Genomic DNA, 18,416 nt, shown 5'->3' with positions numbered 1-18,416 from the left:
AACGGTTTCTGAAGATGGACGCGACAAAATCAGCGCGTCGTTCTTATGAGAATGTGAAGTGTTGGAATTGAGTAAAGAGTTAGTCTGATAGTGCGTATTTACCTAACCACTAACAGAAAGAAGAACGCCGGGCATGTGCTCTCCCCCGGGCCCCGTAGTAAATAAGCTGCCCCACAAGGCCACGAAGCGAACGGTCCATCCTTCTCCTGTCACGGTGATACCTTGCTGTGTACGGTCTCCCGTAATTTTACATTGGCCGTGCCATTCTCCCATCCATCCGCCCTCGGTCCCGTCGACCTCGAATCTGTTTCAAATTGTCCAGACCCTGGGAATTGTTCGTTGACGACAGTTCTCCTCCTTGGTTGTTTAGAGCAATTACACAACCCATCTCCGGCTATTACCCATCTACCTCTAGCCATCGCATCCCCCGGGCCGTGACAAGTCCAGTGGAAGGAAAGCTGGGGATCGACAACCAAGCAAGCAATTACACAATTACACGCCCATTTCGATCCTAATCCCAATTCCAATTCCAAATTCCACCGAACGTCCCCCTTGTCGGCCACGGCGCAGACCGACCGCCGTGAGACGAGCGAGGCTTCCACTTCCCACGCGACCAAGAGACCCCGTCTGTCATCTGTCTTCCCGAACGTCTCTCTCCCCGAGTCCCGTACATACCTTGACCTAGGTAGCTTTGAGGTGGTACTACGCGACAAGAAAAAAAGAGTCCCAAACGTCGCAATTCTCCGAGACCCCGACCGCCTCGACGAACAGAATCCCATCCCATCCATGTTGACGACAGTACCTTCCTACAACCACAAAGACGCTCTTTTTGCCCGCCAATTCCGATAATAATCTCTTTGGTTCCTTTGCTCCCCTTGTCAAGTATACTACCATCTTTCCCCTCAACAACCCATTCTCGCTTCGATAGCTTGCGCCTCGCTCCATAACTTGGATATAATCATACCCCCGACTCCCCCAAGGTAGTAATCGCAGTCGTTGGTGGCCAGAAGCGGATGCGGACCGGGTCCCGTCCCGACGGCGCGGAGTGATGCAGACGGCAAAAGGGAAGGCCGAGGCGCTTGGACGGAAAGCCAAGGTGTGTGTGAGAGAGAGATGTGCTTGGGTTGCGTTGCTTTGGCTTTGCTTGCCTGCCTCGATCGAGCCTGCTTACTCCCCCCCCTAATCCCATCCATTCATCCGTACGATCAACATTGCAGGAATGGGAATGCTGACACTGCAGTCTTGCCCACCACAGCTTGCGAGTTCATATCAGGAGTTGCTCGAGTAGGTTCACCAATAACACTCCTCGGACGAAAGAAGTCGCAATTCGCTAATCATGTTCTGTCGTCTCTTCTGTTGCGCAGCGAGTTCTCGAGCAAAGACCTACGATCGGTTGGAAACTATACCCTCGGACGACTGATTGGCAAAGGATCCTTCGGCAAGGTCTACTTGGCCACGCACAAACTTACAAATGGCTCCAAGGTGCGTTGCCCTGGTGGCTTGGTCCCTGAAGCCTCTTTCTGCCCCTTCCGAGACACTCGGGACTAATGTTCTTTTCTCTTCGGTCGCATATATAGGTCGTGCTCAAGTCAGCCAACAAGGATGACACCAACCTCGCTCGCGAAATCCATCACCATCGCCAATTCGTCCACCCGCACATCGCCCGACTATACGAGGTGGTCGTAACAGAGAAATTGGTGTGGATGGTGCTAGAATATTGTCCAGGTACGAAACAAGCACAGAGGTCTCCTTCGACATCACACCTTCTTCGACCGTACGCGCCCTTTCTAAATTACAATGATGTGTTTCACAGGCGACGAGTTGTACAATTACCTCCTTCAACATGGCAAACTATCGGTCGACAAGGTTCAGAGGATCTTTGCGCAACTGGTGGGCGCCGTGTGCTACGTCCATCGACAATCCTGTGTCCATCGGGATCTGAAACTGGAAAACATCCTCCTCGACAAACACGAGAACGTCAAGCTATGCGACTTTGGTTTCACACGCGAATATGAGGGCAAGGCCAACTATCTCCAAACGTTTTGCGGCACCATCTGCTACTCGGCTCCGGAAATGCTAAAGGGCGAAAAGTATGCGGGCGAAAAGGTGGATGTCTGGAGCTTGGGAGTCATTCTTTACGCCCTTCTCTGCGGCGAGCTTCCCTTTGACGACGATGACGAGCAAGTTACCCGGCGAAAGATTCTTAGCGAGGAACCAGACTACCCCGATACCCTTCCGGCAGATGCGCTGTCTCTTTTAAAGATACTACTATCGAAACGGCCCCTAATACGACCGTCCCTGCCCGATATCCTCGCCCACCCGTTTCTCGCCGAATACGCACCACAACAACAAGAGATCCTCAAAGTCGAGCAACCACCGCCATTCTCGACGCCGCTGGAAAAGGAGACGTTACATCGGATGCGAAGCGCTGGGGTGGATACAGAGGCGGTGATGGAGAGCGTCATAGCCCAGAAGTGTGACGCCCTTGCTGGCTGGTGGACGCTACTGATTGAGAAGGAGGAACGGAAGGCGGCAAGGAGGGAACGAAAGCGCAGGGAAAAGGAGGAGAACAGAACCTCGAGGCGGTTCTCTCAGGCTTCCAGTCGACTCAATGCTTTGGCTACGGTGGAAGAGTCACAGTATGCTCAGTTTGGAGAGCAGCCACAAAGACCACGAGGGCGGAGCGAGAGGAGACGGAGCGGACCCTACCCGGCTTTGCTCATCCCAGATATGCCCAGCTTTTCCGACTATCCCAGAAGCGCAACTGAACCTCGCATTTCCACCGAGGGCGATATTCCACCACCGCCGGTTGATAAGGATTCAATTAGGGGTAGATCTACGAGTTCCTCGCGGCATAGGAAGCCGATTCCTCCGCCCAAGGAGGGTATTCTGAGGAGTGCGCGATCGAGAGGCTCCACTCTTCATTTGGTCACTACGAGTGAAGTTCTGGACTTGAACGGTACCTTACAGCTGCCTGATGACCAAAATCAGGTAAAGAAGAGGCCATCCAAGACCAAGATATTCTGGAAGAACTGGACACATTGGCTCTTCGAGAGTACGCGGCGGCATAAGAACTCCCAGAAGCGTGCCAGCCAATCGACCCCTAACCTGGCGGAGAAGGCTGCCGAGCAGAGAGCGAAGGAAGGCAAATCGAAGGACGGGGAGAGTCCACGGCCGCAGACGAGCAAGTACCCGGCAGCGAGTTCTCCCATGACAGCGGGCACGGCTGGCCTACCTAAGGGTGTGGTGGCCAACGGCTACGCTAGCAAAGCATCACCGGCGCTCTCCGCAAGCTCTGCTCCGTTTAAGAACAGTAACGCTTCCGTCGGCCTTTCGAGTTCGCTGCCGTCCTCCTTGCCACCAATTCCACATACATACACGTCAGGTTCCTACAAGCGACAGTCCCTGTCGCCATCACCCATAACACCGCGCTCCACCATGCGGCGAGCGTCTGGCACCGCGGGCCTTCGCGGCAGGAAGTCCACCTCTTCGTCTGTCTCCTCTATCCGTTCAATGCACCACACGCACCACCATTCCCACAGCAAAGCCAGTTCTACCTCCTCCAACAACTCCGTTTCTACATCGGTCTCGAAATCCGCCCTACAAGCCAGTCGCAGTCCACACCACTCCGTCAAGGTCCTCCCCGCCACGCCAACAACTGTCGGCTTCCCAAGCAACATCCGCTACGTCCGCGACCGCACCGGGCCGCCCCTAGGCATCGGCAGCATCGGCGGCCCCAGTCTCTTTGCCAACCCGCCCAGTGACTACGGCTCTCACGACAACGGCCGCCTCAACGCCGCCTTCCTCGGCAATGGTGGCGGCGGTGGCCTCTCCGCCCTCAACACCAACACGCAGTACTACCACCTCCCCCCCGCCCCTGGCTCCCCCAACCCCTTTGCCTCGGTCAACTCGGGAGGCTATTTCGCTCCGAGGGCAGCGGGTACCGGATCGCCTGTGGTTGGACCCGGTGGCCATGGCGGCGTGATGTTCGCCAAGAGGAAGAAGAATATCTTCAAGGGCCCGATGCTCAACTTTGGCGGCAGTGCTGGCGGCGCTAGTGCTAGTAGCAGGCAGAGAGAGGAAAGGAGTAGTAGTGGTGCGTCCGGGTCGGCTTCGGCGAGTCATTCTAGGAGTGCGAGCGCTAGTGGTCTGGGACGGAGGAGTGGGGAGATTACGATCCAGGAGGAGGAGGAGCCTGGGGAGGAAGAGGAGGAGGAACATAATGCACATGGTGGCTATGGCGGTGGGGGTTACAATAGCCACTGGGGCGGAAGCAGGACGGGCGCAGGTTGGGGAGGACCAGGGATGGCGGGCATGGAAGAGGAAGAAGAGGTCGAAGAGGTGGATAGCTTTAGCCCGATCATCAGCGGGCCAGGCGAGATTGTGGAGGAGAGGATCATTGAGGATGGGGAGGAGGAAGAAGACGACGACGAGGCCGATGAGAGTGCGGATGAAGGGACGATTACTGATCAGAGATCGAGAAGGTCGAGACCTAGGTCGCAGGATCTTGAGGAGGAGGAAGAGGGGATGGATGCCATTGGTGACGCCCGGTCGAATCCGAATCCCAACCAGACTCCAACGAGGCCGAGCGCACACGACGAAGAGGAGGAGGAAGATAATGTCGATGTCGGTGAAGGGTTCAAAGGGCTCGGGTATGATGTCGGAATCGCGATAACTGCGGACTCCCACAGGCTGAGCACCGACGGGCCGCTCTCGTCGTCAACTATTCGGGTTGTTCCGGAACAACATCAACAACAACAGGGACGCGGGCACAGGAGAGGATGGAGTAATGGTGGTAGTGGTGGTGGTGGTAGCGGCAGCGGTGGAAGTAATGCCCATGGCGGGAATAATGGGGAAGGACCGGCGGCGAGTAGCAGTACTACCAAGGTTAGCAGATGACGGTTAGTGAGGCGGGCCTTGCATATAACTAATAAGTAAAGTGCGTGTGTAAAGAAGGGATAGGCAACAACAAACCTACCGGGCCAGGAAAACAACGATCGATGGAAATTGAATTAAACTGAACGGAACTGAGCTGAACGGGATTGAGAGACGGATGGGTGGATGGGATGGAAGGAAGGGGGGCCTGCTTATACCACTTACACTTACACTTGCACACACTTGCACATTTTTTTCTACCTTTCTTTTTTGTTTATACAACTATACATACATGTACCATACCATACATAGAGATACCTAACTACTACATAGCTGGTCTCGAGGGACGACTCGTTGGACTAGTTGGACACGAGGAGGAGAAGGAGGCCAGGATGGGGATGGGGATGGGGGGTAAAGATGGAGATGAGATGGGGGATGGGCAAAGAGCTGGTGGAAAAAGCTGCTGGGGTCCTGTTGTCTACTTTTTTACACTTCACTTCACTTCTTTTTTACTTTACATGAGCAAGGGCCGCCTCACTTTACCTTACCTAGAGGTACTTATACCTCTTCACGTCACTTTTTTTTTTATCCTTTTGGTTGTTTGTTTAGAAAGTTTTAAGATACCATTTACTTTTGAGAGCTCTATCTATCTAATTGTTTACCTAACTTAATCGGTGTGGAGAGAGAGAGAGGGAGAGGTGGAATTGGAAGAGTGAAGTAGAAGAGTGAAGTGAGGGAGATGAGGAGTGATGCGGGCCGAATTGGTAGGAAATTGAACTGCTAAGACACTCTGACGCAAAGTCCCCGCAATAATAATCTCTAATTGGATAGAACGGTAAGGAATTAACTAAAGCAGAAAGATATGCACCCAAAAGAGAATTTAATTGACGAAGTGGTCATTGTTTTATCGCAAGCCGGCGTAGCAGCACCCTGTGGGTTGTATGAGCATTTCCGCTCTACCGCATCTAGGTACACTCACTCGCTCGTAACGGATATGCTCTTTCGGGGAAGGCCAGGCCTTGTACGGGGTGTTTTTAGCCCGCTCCTAGCAAGAGGTACATATGCAGCATCTTGCCAACTGGATTGGCTCATAATCCTAGTATAATCGTTTCCACACTCAAGCGCCTTGTCAGTCTTGGCGCGCTAGTTGTATTAAGCTAGCTACAACACTGACTTGAATATAGATTTGACAGATTGACCAGATTTAACTGTCTTAATCAACGTAAAATTAATTGTATCACATCGTAAATTATTAAAATCTACAATAAAAAACTAATATTTCAATATTAGTATATTGGCCATCGTTTTATTTAGCGTTTTTATTATCTTTACTATTGTTAAAGCTATATAATATAGTGAACTTTCCTAATTCGAACTAGCGAGCCGTCGTAAATTTAATATTCTATAACAACGAGCCTATTAAAAATATCGCTATAACCATTGGCATTTATAAGCATATAGTATATCGATATAAACGTAATTTTAATATTACTAGTAAGCTAGTATTACCTTCTCGAGCGCCCTAAAATTCCAGGAAGCTCCCTATATAGGCTATAGAAATATACTCGTAACTATAGTAACCGTAATTATTGTACTGTAATTAACGTCGTAAAGGAGGTTATAAAATTATTAGTATTAAAACTATCACTATACTTCGATAAGATTTATACCTTCTTAGTTAACGAATACGATATATATGTATCGATTAAGATTATATGGCGCTATCTATATTAGGAGCGTTGGAAAAATACGAGGTTAGCGTCCAAAGCGGTATAGTAGGAGCCTAAATTAGTAGTAGAATAAGTAATAAAAATTCTATTATTTATTATAAAGATATTTATTTTTTATAATAAATTTAGTATAAATCGACACGATAGAGTTCGTTATATTAATTAGGCTCCCCATAGTACTATCGCAATAATATCGAACCGCTTTAAGCGTAGTAAGCGGTATTATATTCTCCTAACTATATCGGTTAATAGCGTATTCGAAATACTAGTTTTTAAAAGATAAATAAATACCTTGGGGTTTATTAAATAATTAAAAGATCGCCTCCTCCCTATAATAAATCCCTTTCCTAATCGTAATAATATTTTAATAATAGATAACGCAAATTAATATGTATATAATAAATTCTATTATGCGTATATAAGTACGGGTATATTACTCTAATATTTATTACTATACTCCTTAGAATTTAATCTAATCGAAACGTACTTTAGTATTTTCAAAAAGTATATAAAGTGAGTATATAATAACGAAGGTAGCGATAGGATGGCCAATAAAGATTTCCCTATCTTCCTCCATCGAATTACTAAAAGTATTAGGTATAGAATGCAATAGATCCGTAGCTACTTTAAGAACGCTAAACTAATTTTAGAGGGGGTTAATAATATTAATAAAGACTATACGACTCTATATACTAGCCAACTAAAGGAATTTGAAAAAATTAGTAACGTTACTAGGCAAAAGTAAATAAGGAGGGTAATTAGGTAGTATAAGGGGTAATATATAATTTATAATATAATCTAGTACCAAAAATGTTAAAAATACTCGAAGTGCACTTATCTATGTAATAATAAAAAGAAGGTATTAGAAGTACTAAAAATACTAAATAGAGTGCTAATATTTATCTATATAATAATAAAAAGAGTATATAAAAGTACTAGAAATATATAAAACTCCCTTTATAACTAGAATAGTCTACCTCTTTTACTATAATTCGTTTTATATATTATAACCGCTAGTAGTAATATTACCTACTAGAAAAGTAAATACTTTCGTAATGCTAAGTTCGAAGGCGGTAGTATCGGTCGGTCGAAGCTACTTGCTTAGGCAATTATTAGCTGCTCTTATTTAAAGAAGGTTTTAATACTACTCTTTAAGAAAGTATAAAATTCATGTATAAAACCTAATTTTATAAACCATTCGATTAATTAGTCCTTAAGCGCTATAATATCCCTAACGGGACCGTTTAGTTCTCTAAATACCTCCCGTAATATAATTAGAGCCTACAATATATTTACTACTACTGGGGTCTTTCCGAAATAGTAGTCCCGGTAGAAGGTCTTGAAGAATTTGATAATAAATTAACTTGGGGTACGGTTACGTAGCGGGGGTAGTAGCGGAGAGGAAGGAGTTAGAAAGAACCGTAATAATTCTTCTTCGTCGGTAATAAATAGTAGTATAATTAAGGGAGATACTAGAGGTATAATTAAGAGCAAAATAGAAGGTGCCCATATAAATATAATAGACGAGGGTGGAGGGTTACATTTAGCTATTAAAGTTTTACAGTTAGTAGGGTAACTATAGAACGCGGTAGTCTAATAATTAAACGGCGCGTTTAAGATGGCGTTTAGTAGGGTTACTATAGTGCCCGGTATTAATATAGTAATAGTAAAGGTAACTATAGTAAAAGAAGAAGGAGGTATAAGGTAAAAGCGAGCGTAAATGTATAGTACTAAATAGTACTATTGCGGATATATACTTTTATAACGCCTTCGCTATTAAAATTATTATTATTATTATTAAATTAAGTAGCTATAATAATCTTTATATAAATTATAGCCTTATTCCTCCTATTATTATTATAAACGCTAGCGGTATATGTAATGCTATAAAGGATAATTTGGTACTTAACCCTAGCGGCGGCCGTGTTAGTAATAATCTCTTAGGTATACCCTTTTTATAAACGGAGGACCTCCCCAAATAGGGTTATCTCAAACTACTAGTTATATATTTTACTATTCTCTTATTCGACTTCGATTTCTTAATAATTCCCGCGGTTAAGAATAGTAGGGGGCTTAATTTTAAAGGTAATAAAGTACGACCTTATAACTATAAATTCTACCCAAATATAAGAAGGGAGAGCGGGCTTAGGAGGTAGCGCGATTTATTTGCAGGCCTATGGCTAGGTTAGAGCCCGCGGCTAGATTAAAGTACGCGGGTGGGTTAAAAGCGCCCGGATTGGGGATACCGTATTCTTATTATTATTAGAAAAATAGAATAAAGTATTAATAGCCTTCTTTTTAGAGGTAAAGTAAATAAGGAAATTAAAAAACTATTATTCCTCCTCCTCCTCCTCCTCCTCCTCCTCCTTTTCCTTTTCCTCGTCGTTATCGAATTCGCTATCGGAGTTACTAGAAAATTCGATAGGGGCTAGCCGTATAAGCGGGAAAGAGGGTACGGAGGTAACTTCGGCTTCGGTCTCAGGTTTTAGAGAGGGCATTAATTCTAGAGAGGGCTCTAGCGCGGGCGCCTTTCCTTTCCTCTTATTCTTAGGAGCAACCTTCTTAGGGGCGGCCTTCTTAGGAGCAACCTTCTTCTTAGGGGTAGCCTTTTTAGGAGCTTTCTTAGGGGTAGCCTTCTTAGGAGCCTTTTTAGATAAATTAGCAATAGATTCCTCCTCTTCAAATTCAATGAAAATACAACTCTTTTTTATAGGGCGGATAGAGGTACGTATTAGTTAATTCGAACCTTAATCCTCGTCGAAGTGGACTGAAGTAACGCTAGCGCGACGAATCTACTTCTAATTCTTCTTCAAAATCGACTTAGGAGGCATTATCGCAATAGTTTAATTAATTAATTGAATACAACTACTTTATTTACTTTATACGATGAAAGAGGATATATGGCGCTTCAATTTTGTACAGAAATCGTGTAAAAAGACGATATTTTACGATGTGTGTGTGTGTTCTCGCTTGGTTGTTGTGGCCAGCTCAGCAAAGTCTTGGCAACTAACAAGGCGCTTGAGTGTAGGAACGGTAGATAGCGGCACGGCCCGCAGATTCATGTTAATATCAACTGCCCCATGAGCCATGTTGGCCTTCGTTTTTATTCATCTACAAACACTGGAGGTTTCGACTGGAAAATGCCATCTTCAACTTCAATATGAACCTTCAGGCCCAAATTTGGGTCTCTCTAATACGCTGCTCGATCTTTGCTTTCCCTCCAACATAGAGGTTGTATGTGGCTCTTGTTTGAAATTGACCTGACGGGCGATGTAACTCACTTGGTAAGCAAAAGCTAGAGAAACAACATGTCTCTGTCTTCCATCTTGGACCACGTCACCCTTTTGGTCTACAATACATTTTGAACCGTGAGCGTCGGCACTCTTACGGTGTCGACAGCGCACTTTCACAGTCGCCAAGCAAGTAACGTCACAGATCTTGGAATGGAGAGGGGGTTTGGCGAACATGTCAGAAGTCAAAAGGGAAAAGCACCGGCAAAAGAGGAAGGACGTTTTGATAGAGGAAGAGGCTAATCCATGCATTGTAACTGAACATGTCGAGACTCCATGTTCAAGACTCTTCTATCACAAAGTTTCGTGGATATCGTCAGATCTCATCACATACATTGCAGATGTCCCAAGACATAGAGAGGAAAGTGTCAGTGAGGGCCAGGACATCAAAAGGTGCGTAGTGAAATGGTCACTGCCGGAACATGCCTCGCGGACTGGATACCTAGAGGTATATAAAGGCAGAGTGTTGGAAACTTTAAAGTACTATCAACTCATCCTTTCTACAAGGCTCCATTCATTCTCCCAATCTCATCTCACCCAGTCAGCTACTACATACCTAGCCAGAATTATCAGCTCCGCCAGTCTCTCCTTTGCCGTGCTCACAACCTTTGGCCTTCTCAATCTCGTCACTGCGGTCCCTACCACCCCCCTTAACTCCCCCGTTCATGAACGGGACACCCCTACCACCCGCTTCTCCTTCGCCAAATGGGTAGACGACATCATTGTCAACCCCAAGACCGCCCTCACTTCGGAACAAGCATGGCAGGCTTATCTTGACTCGACGCTCAACGGTACTTCAGTTGCCTCGACTACCGCTACTGAGGATCATGGCCTAGGGGAGGTAGACAAGCGATGGGATGCTGCTGTGACATGTAACGGCACCCCCGTTCCCCCGGCGCGGGTAAGTTGATGTTATGGGAAAGCACTTGACCAGTTTGTAGTGTAGCCAGATCACAACGACGACGAACTGACACTATCGGTACCTCTACCAACCATATAAAAGACCGAATACGCTGTTGCCTGTATAAATTATCTTGCTAAACTCGGCCCAAGAGCTTGCTCCGCCGATCCGTTGTCTTCCTTCTGTAAAGCCGATCAGTGGGCCGAGATCACGGGCACTACCTGCAATCCTGGAACCTCTAATTGCGAATCTTGGAGTTCTTGGTGAGTTTACCTAGGTACCTTTTCTTCTTCTTCCAGTCTCTTACCTGTTGTTTCATGCCCTTCAATTGCGTTATCTACCGTACTATTCTACCATTTTTCTCCTCCCCGTTTCAATGTTGTCCAGTTCGGACAGGTACATACCTCTACCTAGGTACTCATCTATAGGGTATTGAGCGTGCGACTTAATGTGAGCTAACCTATCACATGAACTGTACTAGCCAGGAAGTTGCTCGTACTGCCGGTCTCATCATGGACACATGCACGTATTCCGTCGGATCGGAATTGTACATACAGGGCCAGCGCATGAATTATGCCTTTGATAAGAATCCGAAGGCGAACATGATGGTCTGGGTTCGAACTGTCACTCAATTTGTAGAGCCGCACTGTGGGTATGTGGGACCTTAAAGAAACAAATATGGGGATTTGTCATTTGTGTAGTATGTGTGTAGGGTAGATATTCTCGCTTCCCATCCCCATCCTCCCTACAACCGAGATCATCATCATGTTCATTTCTCTTCTGGAGACCAACCTGGATCATTCATCCCCCATCCCACCCAGACTTGACTTTTTGCCTGACATCCATCGCATATGTGGTATGCCCTCAACCCTTACGAGCACTGCGAATAATAATCATTCTGCTTCTTGCAAGTATACGGGCTCGCACAGGTAGTGCACCCAGAGAATCCAATCCCACCGCACTGCGCCCACTGGGCAGCCGTGCAACCAGTAGGCTGAGCAACAACACTCGTCTTCAGCGTAGTGCTGGTAGCAACCGCCTTGCTAGTAGTGCTCGTAGCCACAACCGAGCTGACCTTGCTGGTGGTAGTAGTCGTCCCCGGGCTGGGGTTAGAACCACCACCACCACCACTTCCGGAACCACTGCAGGTAAACTTGGCCGGGCCAGGAATGGTGTAAGCGCTGCTCGTGCCCATGGAGTAAATGTTGACGAGGAGACCAGGGTCAGTGGCCTTGTAGATACCCGGGATCGAGTAAGTAGAGGGTGAGGCGGTGCCGGTGCCGCCGACGATGTTGATTTGCGCGCATTCCATGTACAGCTGGGCGCCGGCGGTGGAGGAGGCGGCGTGCAGGGCGATCATCTCGGCGCGGAGGAGGTATTGGCCCGAGGGGATGCAGGATGGGATGTCACTGGGAGGTGGGAGGTTAGTATGGGTGAAAAGGGGGAGGAGGGAGGAGGTTAAAAGGGAGAGGAGGGAATGGGGAGGTGGGATGAGAGAAAGGAAACAAACGTACATGTACTGGAATCCACCGTTGCTGATGACGGTGCTGGTACCCCATTGGCCGTTGTTGTAGCCGTCTTCTTGGATCTTGAACCTATTTTCTTGGGTGTTAGTGACTACCTAGCAAGATTTGAAGGAGGTTTTTGTCGATCTTTCTCAAAGAGTAGGGGACACTCACCATCCACCGCCGATACCAGTGTCAGTCAGGGCGTTATCGACCTTCTTGAGGTATGCAAGGGTAGGACCCTTGTGGCTGGCATCCATGACATCGTCGGCGCCGGAGGTGAGAGTGTGTCTCCAGATGGCCTTGACGGTGCTGCCGGCGTTGACGGTGATGATCTTGTCGGAGGGAGTGGTGGGGTTGGGGCCTCCGTTGCAGGCAAGGTCGTTGGAGGTCACGTCGGTGATGGGACCATCGTAGGACGGAGTCCGGATGCCGTAGGAGACCGGGTAGGTGGTACCGCCGGCCTCGAGCTGGACGAAGATGGTGTGGGCTGAGGCCGCGGAGGCGGCGGCGAGGAGGGAGAGGACCTTCATCTTGTCTGTACGGAAGTTTGAGAACTTGAAGGGATCTACAGATTCACATATGTTACGGACCCGAGAGCGGGAAGTGAGTCGTTCATATATGTGCTACTTCATGGCGGGTTGCCACTCTCGCCAAGGCTGAGAAAGCATGAGGTTCAACCTGTGGAAGGATGATTAAAGGGTCGTCATGGTCGTTTCTGGACGCATGGGAAGCCACAATGTCACTGTCGAGGTCGTATTCTCTCCCTTTGGGCCGTGTCTCCTAGGGCCAAAACCGGGACGCTAGAAGCAAGGCCGCCATGCGGCGCTTGGCGAGGGCGGAAGAAGGCCGTCCGGAGTAGCAACACATCCGGATCGGGATAGTCACTTGAAGTTTCAGGGTTGGATTCGCCGCGATGCCGGACGTCAAGGTGCCGCGACGGATGGAGACGTTAATATAGCCGTACAGGATATTTATATTGGGACGCGTGGGGACTGCATGACGGGTCACATAGCGTCTTGCTCCCGTGGCTTATTTGTGTATCAGCATCTTGGGACCCAGTAGCGCAGGAGTTGCGGTCGATTCGAGCCGAAGCTTCTCTGCATCGCGTACACAACGATCGATCTACGTAGGAGGCTGAGATGGAAGAACTAGACATTGATTTTGTTACTCTATGTAGTATCATGGACAATAAGAGAGTGACCGTAGAACGGTTCATGAACTGACGACGCTTCTAATCGATGAAGGACTTGTTGTTGCGATATTGTAGTCCCGTCATTGTCGACCATCTTAGCTCCAGATCAATGTTAAGAAGATGAGATTAAAGACAACCGGGCTTGGAGTGGAAGATGGTGAGAGTAAGCGTGTCGGGGCAAAAGGGAGCATCTGCCGGCAATGGTCACGATGGACCGTTGTTTTCGGCCCATGATCCGATGTTGTTCTGTTGTTGATATGCACCACCGTAGAGGAACAAATAAGGGGTACTGGCCAGCTGCCAGCTAGGCACGTTCCACCTAGTCCACCTGGCAAAGTCCCACAGTTGCATTGGACCCGCAAGCCGATGCGGGGGTGCAGTAGCGCTTGCGGGGGAAGATGCGCCGAAGCAAGCGAGGGTTAGGGTCTGTCCAACGTCCTCTGTTCAGTTGTCAAAACACCAAATTGCGATGGTCACAAAACATCACCAGTTTTCACGAACAGCCTAACTCACTTTTACCGAACAGTATAGTTGTTCACATCACTTGAAACACCGCTTCCACAATGTTCAAACATTGGAGTACCCGATTGGGCCATCAGTCCTGCTTTTCGCTGAACAGGACTGGTGTTACTTAAATGTCAAGGTTCTCCCCTTTGTTTGTTGTATCGTTGTCGTGGTGATATCAACAGTCACCACCACAAATCGATGGTCACCACATCTAGACTTCCCAGGTCGCTTGACGGTTTAAAGGGCCGTCCACGTCGGCCCAAACTTCCCACCAATTCTTCCTCTGCTTCCTCAAGTCAACAACTGGACATCAACCCAATCTGCTGACAATCCAAACCAGCTATCCTACATCAAGGACAACACAAGCACACACTGCACTAGCAGCAACAACAATTCATATTTCATCAGGTAAGAAATACTATTCATCACTTGATCCATCTCACATCATCTCTGTCTTCCGACGAAGCATCTTTCGTCATTGCGCTGCTAGCGAGCTTACTAACAACATCGCTTGTCAATAGAAACAACAACCACAACACAACATCGTCATGTCACACCTACATCTCCGCGAGGCCATGGCTTTGCCTTCTCGTATCGCCCAATATCTCAAGAGACACCAGTCCAACCCCCAGATGAAGCGCAAGTCTGGCAAAGTCCTTAAGAAGAAGCGCCAAGACGCCGTCTATCAGACGGTCCAATCCACCAACCCCAATCCCCGGAAGCGTTCCAGTGAAGAAATCACTGATGCCACTCGCGATGCCTTCATTGACCGCTTCATCGATGCCGATGCAGCGCCTCCCCAAAAGCGCCCCAGATGGCCTGTCGTTGAAGAACGCGACGAGTTCCGTCCTTTTCGTCCACGAAAGCGCTCAAGTGACGAATTCGAAGAAGTGTCCTCCGATGCATCCAGTGATCGCTTTGTTGATGCAGATGCTCCTCCCCCTCAGAAGCGTCCCAGATGGCCAGCTGCAGAAGACTGTGATGAGCCCATTTCTTTCCCGGAGAAGCGACCTAGATCACTTGCAGAAGAAATTGCCGATGCCACTGCACATGAAGACATGGACCCATTCAATTGTGAAGAACTAGCCTCCCCCGCCCAGCGCTTCAGATCGCTCGCTGAAGAGATCGCTGATGCCACTAGCCACGAAGACGGTGAAGCCTTCGATGATGATGATGATGAAGGTGATGAAGCTCCTTTCACCGCTCGCTTCAGGTCGCTTGCTGAGGAGCTTGCCGATGCACTTGCGAGCGAAGGTGACGACGAATTTGATGAAGACAAACAGGCTAACTTCCCCAAACGCCGCTCGCTTGCCGACGAGCTCGCTGATGCTACTGCCGATAAAGATGGCAACCCCTTTGAGGATGAAGATCTCACTGTCCATCATCTCCCCACATTGCTCGCTGCTGACACCATGGGCGCCGCCATCGCTGAGGCTGGTGATCCATCATATCTCGAGGTATGTTTTCTCTTGCTAGAATCGTTACATAGCGTCTTTACTAACGATATTCCCAGGCCATCATTGATCTTGCTCATCTTTCATTTGACCATTGCAACCCCACTTCTTTCAGGCCCCCTCGATCGCTTGCTGAAGAACTTGCCGAAGCCATTGCTAACGAGGACATCGAGCCCTTTGATGACCCAGACGAGATTTTGTCCGGACTTCCCGAACTTACTGATGACGATGACAGTAACTCCATTGTTGATGGGTCTTTCGGAGAGCACCAGAATTCACTAACCGAGGAAGAAAGCCCGTCACTCGATCACGAAGCCCTTGTTTCTCAACTTCAAGGAAGATCCCTCGCAGAGGAGCTCTTTGACGCAACTTCTGACGAAGAGGGCGACCCATTTGAAGGAGATACAGATTTCCAGCTGCGCTTCCACTCACTAGAGGAACAGATTGCCGACGCCATGTCCCACGAAATCGGCCAAGGACTCGACGATATCGACTCCGCCCCCCTCATGCGCCTAGACTCACCAGCCAAGAAACTTCTAGACTCGATCGCCAACGAGGATGAAGACATTTCCGACATTGATCACGATGCCTCATTTATCACTGCTCTTGAGACACTCTCCGAGAACGACTTTCACATTGAAGATGAAGATGCTCCTATTCAGGGGCGCCGCCGCTCACTAGCTGATGAGATTGCTGATGCAACTATGGGCGAGGAAGGTGATCCATTTGACGATAAAGAGGATTCACCCGCAGACAATATGGCCTCCGAGCTCTCAGCTGAGGTGCGCAAACGTCCCTTCTGGCTATGGGTAAGTGCTTGGTCCATTCATGTCTTCCTGTCAATAGTCTCCTTTGATCTCTCAGCTAACTGAAATGACACAGAGAAAATACATGTCCACACCCGTGCTGCTCGGCGGCTGCCCGATGCAGTAATGCATCGCTTCTCGCTTCTAAGTGAGTCACTCTGTTGCAATTACTAATTTGGGGCATTTTACTAATTTGGGGCATTTTTTTCGAAGTTTTTGTAGACGAAAGGGGTTATCAGAGGCAGAGTGACTAGGTTAGATAGGAGCAGATCGGTCGGATTTGTCTCAGGATGCGAAGGAAGACGGCCGGGTTCAGGGCATTCGGAGGATAAAAGGAAGGGACTTCTCCTCGTTAGAGAGAGAGAGGGGGCCAGGCAACTTAGACCAGTCATTCTTTCTAGCTGGAATACACTTGAGCTTCGCTCCGAAATGAATCCGTTAAGTTCCCCTCGTGAATCCCTTTATCTTGTGAACTGACCATCAGATCTGCTCCTCGCTGTGAGTAAGAACTAACCAGAGGGGTGAAGCTTTGCTTTCCCCTCTCTTTGGTAATTAAATGGCTACTGTTTGGTAATATCATCTTCCTTCATTAGAGTTCTTAGAGAACCGCCATAACCAAATCTGCTCCTCACCATAGTTCTTTGTGGTGGGCTGTCCTGTTCTGGTTTTGAGTGTTCTTTTGCTCCATTTCATTACTGACCAAGTACTGTACAAGTAAAAGTTTCCTTTCTGTGGTTAATTGCTCGCGGTGGCCATAATAACCGAGGTCCAGGTTATACCATCCAGACTCATCTTCGACATTGCTGGCACATCCCAGCGACGTTGCCGCGGTTCAAAGCTTCAACCCATTTTCGTGTGTGAGATTGAACACACCACAATGACCATACTCGATCCTTTTCGCAAGATCTATCACTATGCGTCCGATATTTGATGTGCTTGGTCCAGTCGCCAAGTGTAGAAACACCCAATTATTTCAGAGAGCGAGGAGCGCCAACATCTTGGCTGCCCAAGGAAGAATCCTAACGAAGGATAGCTTGCGAACGAGGAAAGGAAAAAGACAAAAAAAAAAAAAAAAAAAAAAAAAAAAACCTAAAGCAAAAAAACAACAACAAAAGGTAGCACACAAGAAGAAGCAAGAGCGGAAGAAGGCCGCTTTTCAGAATACTCCGCTGCACACCATCATGCAGCCACTACCGAGTTTTAAAGGTGTTCTGAGACCATGTGCTAGAAAGATGTGACGAGACAAAAGTAATGACATGTCGGTGTCACTGTGGGAGCCTCCCTTCTGTCTGTTCTCATGTCGGACGGCAGGAAGATGGGATGGGACAAGAAGAGACAGACTGAGCAGATCCATCCTTGTCTTGCTCCTCGTGGGGAATCTGCCTGCCTGTATCTGTGGAACCATTTCCCCGGATTCCCATTGACGAATCGGACATTGCCTTGAAAACGGTTTAAGCTCTGGGCTATCGTGGCGCACTCAGCTCGTTGGGTCATCCGACATGGCCTCGAGCTGGTCAAGCTCGTGTAACAAGCATGATACGTGGACGAGAGCGAAGCCAAGTCTAGACTTCCAAGGCTCCCGCCGCTCCGTTACCCCAAATTTCTTCGGAAATTTGTACAGAAACGGTAAAGGACGCGAACACCAAGCCGCATCCTTATTTGCCGCCTCGAAAACGTGCTCTCCGCATGCTCACTCTCTCCCTTGTCCGTCCCCTTGTCAGGCTGGGCGGAGCCTATCATAATCCGGGGAAGTGGGTTTCTGTGTAAGGCACTTGTCAAACTAACTCAACAGAGTTAAGCTTCCTTTTACCCCAACCTGGGGCAAAGTCTGGGGTAACTTCGGCACTTCCATCGTCACCCCCTCTTCTCCAGTCCTCTGTCACTCTGTCAATGCTAGGTAAGCTTCATCAGTCGTTGGCTTCACACCGCAAACCCGGATAGGACAACAATCCTCGAAGAAAAGAAAAAGACTAACCAAAAGCTTCAAGCCCCTTTTCGTAGGTTACCAGATAGACTAGACCAACAAGGCCTGCAAGGCTTGGATCAAAGCCCCTGATGCAACCTTCATGACGTGTGTGGAGGTATCCGCCTCCTTGGACACTTGCGTGCGGGGGAGAAAGTCTTGGCTTCCTAACGCCCAACAAAGAGGGGCG

The 18,416-nt window shown here is 48.2% G+C and overlaps 6 protein-coding genes across 6 annotated transcripts; 3 read left to right on the top strand and 3 right to left on the bottom strand.

Annotated features, from left to right (window-relative positions):
* Positions 1–122: 122 nt before the first annotated feature.
* On the bottom strand, positions 123–1,105 carry B0H65DRAFT_171024 (uncharacterized protein). The gene has a single exon (XM_062821374.1). It carries the CDS (start codon positions 786–788, stop codon positions 210–212), a length of 579 nt encoding a protein of 192 aa, XP_062683365.1. The 5' UTR covers positions 789–1,105; the 3' UTR covers positions 123–209.
* On the top strand, positions 919–4,983 carry B0H65DRAFT_171041 (uncharacterized protein). Its single transcript, XM_062821375.1, has 5 exons — positions 919–1,096; positions 1,241–1,284; positions 1,365–1,482; positions 1,578–1,725; positions 1,814–4,983. The coding sequence occupies exons 1-5, from the start codon at positions 1,049–1,051 to the stop codon at positions 4,897–4,899; spliced, it is 3,444 nt and encodes a 1,147-aa protein (XP_062683364.1). The 5' UTR covers positions 919–1,048; the 3' UTR covers positions 4,900–4,983.
* Positions 4,984–8,938: 3,955 nt separating this feature from the next.
* On the bottom strand, positions 8,939–9,667 carry B0H65DRAFT_441814 (uncharacterized protein; the record flags this gene model as incomplete). Its single annotated transcript, XM_062825548.1, has 2 exons — positions 8,939–9,307; positions 9,617–9,667. The coding sequence occupies 2 exons, from the start codon at positions 9,665–9,667 to the stop codon at positions 8,939–8,941; spliced, it is 420 nt and encodes a 139-aa protein (XP_062683363.1).
* A 71-nt stretch (positions 9,668–9,738) lies between these two features.
* B0H65DRAFT_538846 (uncharacterized protein) lies at positions 9,739–11,464 on the top strand (the record flags this gene model as incomplete). Its single annotated transcript, XM_062829100.1, has 4 exons — positions 9,739–10,288; positions 10,469–10,796; positions 10,899–11,059; positions 11,278–11,464. Exons 1-4 carry the CDS (start codon positions 10,071–10,073, stop codon positions 11,462–11,464), a joined length of 894 nt encoding a protein of 297 aa, XP_062683362.1. The 5' UTR covers positions 9,739–10,070.
* Positions 11,465–11,466: 2 nt separating this feature from the next.
* Positions 11,467–13,043, bottom strand: B0H65DRAFT_171014 (glycosyl hydrolase family 61-domain-containing protein). The gene is made up of 3 exons (XM_062821373.1): positions 12,476–13,043; positions 12,311–12,391; positions 11,467–12,205 (listed from the first exon to the last, which is right to left on the bottom strand). The coding sequence occupies exons 1-3, from the start codon at positions 12,832–12,834 to the stop codon at positions 11,668–11,670; spliced, it is 978 nt and encodes a 325-aa protein (XP_062683361.1). The 5' UTR covers positions 12,835–13,043; the 3' UTR covers positions 11,467–11,667.
* Positions 13,044–14,241: 1,198 nt separating this feature from the next.
* Positions 14,242–16,421, top strand: B0H65DRAFT_170993 (uncharacterized protein). The gene is made up of 4 exons (XM_062821372.1): positions 14,242–14,411; positions 14,525–15,460; positions 15,517–16,266; positions 16,340–16,421. Exons 2-4 carry the CDS (start codon positions 14,552–14,554, stop codon positions 16,388–16,390), a joined length of 1,710 nt encoding a protein of 569 aa, XP_062683360.1. The 5' UTR covers positions 14,242–14,411; positions 14,525–14,551; the 3' UTR covers positions 16,391–16,421.
* The last annotated feature ends 1,995 nt before the right edge of the window (positions 16,422–18,416 follow it).

This window comes from Neurospora tetraspora (genome assembly GCF_033439725.1).
Source record: "Neurospora tetraspora strain CBS 560.94 chromosome Unknown B0H65scaffold_3, whole genome shotgun sequence".
Classification (NCBI taxonomy): domain Eukaryota; kingdom Fungi; phylum Ascomycota; class Sordariomycetes; order Sordariales; family Sordariaceae; genus Neurospora; species Neurospora tetraspora.
This window is presented reverse-complemented; position numbering and strand designations above follow the sequence as displayed.

Coding starts and splice junctions, on each gene's coding strand:
- B0H65DRAFT_171024 (XM_062821374.1), bottom strand. CDS start 788: ATGGATGGGATGGGATTCTGTTCGTCGAGGCGGTCGGGGTCTCGGAGA.
- B0H65DRAFT_171041 (XM_062821375.1), top strand. CDS start 1,049: ATGCAGACGGCAAAAGGGAAGGCCGAGGCGCTTGGACGGAAAGCCAAG. Junction 1,097..1,240: donor CGCTTGGACGGAAAGCCAAG/GTGTGTGTGAGA, acceptor CTGACACTGCAG/TCTTGCCCACCACAGCTTGC. Junction 1,726..1,813: donor GGTGCTAGAATATTGTCCAG/GTACGAAACAAG, acceptor TGTGTTTCACAG/GCGACGAGTTGTACAATTAC.
- B0H65DRAFT_171014 (XM_062821373.1), bottom strand. CDS start 12,834: ATGAAGGTCCTCTCCCTCCTCGCCGCCGCCTCCGCGGCCTCAGCCCAC. Junction 12,392..12,475: donor ACTGGTATCGGCGGTGGATG/GTGAGTGTCCCC, acceptor CCAAGAAAATAG/GTTCAAGATCCAAGAAGACG. Junction 12,206..12,310: donor AACGGTGGATTCCAGTACAT/GTACGTTTGTTT, acceptor CCCACCTCCCAG/TGACATCCCATCCTGCATCC.
- B0H65DRAFT_170993 (XM_062821372.1), top strand. CDS start 14,552: ATGTCACACCTACATCTCCGCGAGGCCATGGCTTTGCCTTCTCGTATC. Junction 15,461..15,516: donor GTGATCCATCATATCTCGAG/GTATGTTTTCTC, acceptor CGATATTCCCAG/GCCATCATTGATCTTGCTCA. Junction 16,267..16,339: donor AACGTCCCTTCTGGCTATGG/GTAAGTGCTTGG, acceptor GAAATGACACAG/AGAAAATACATGTCCACACC.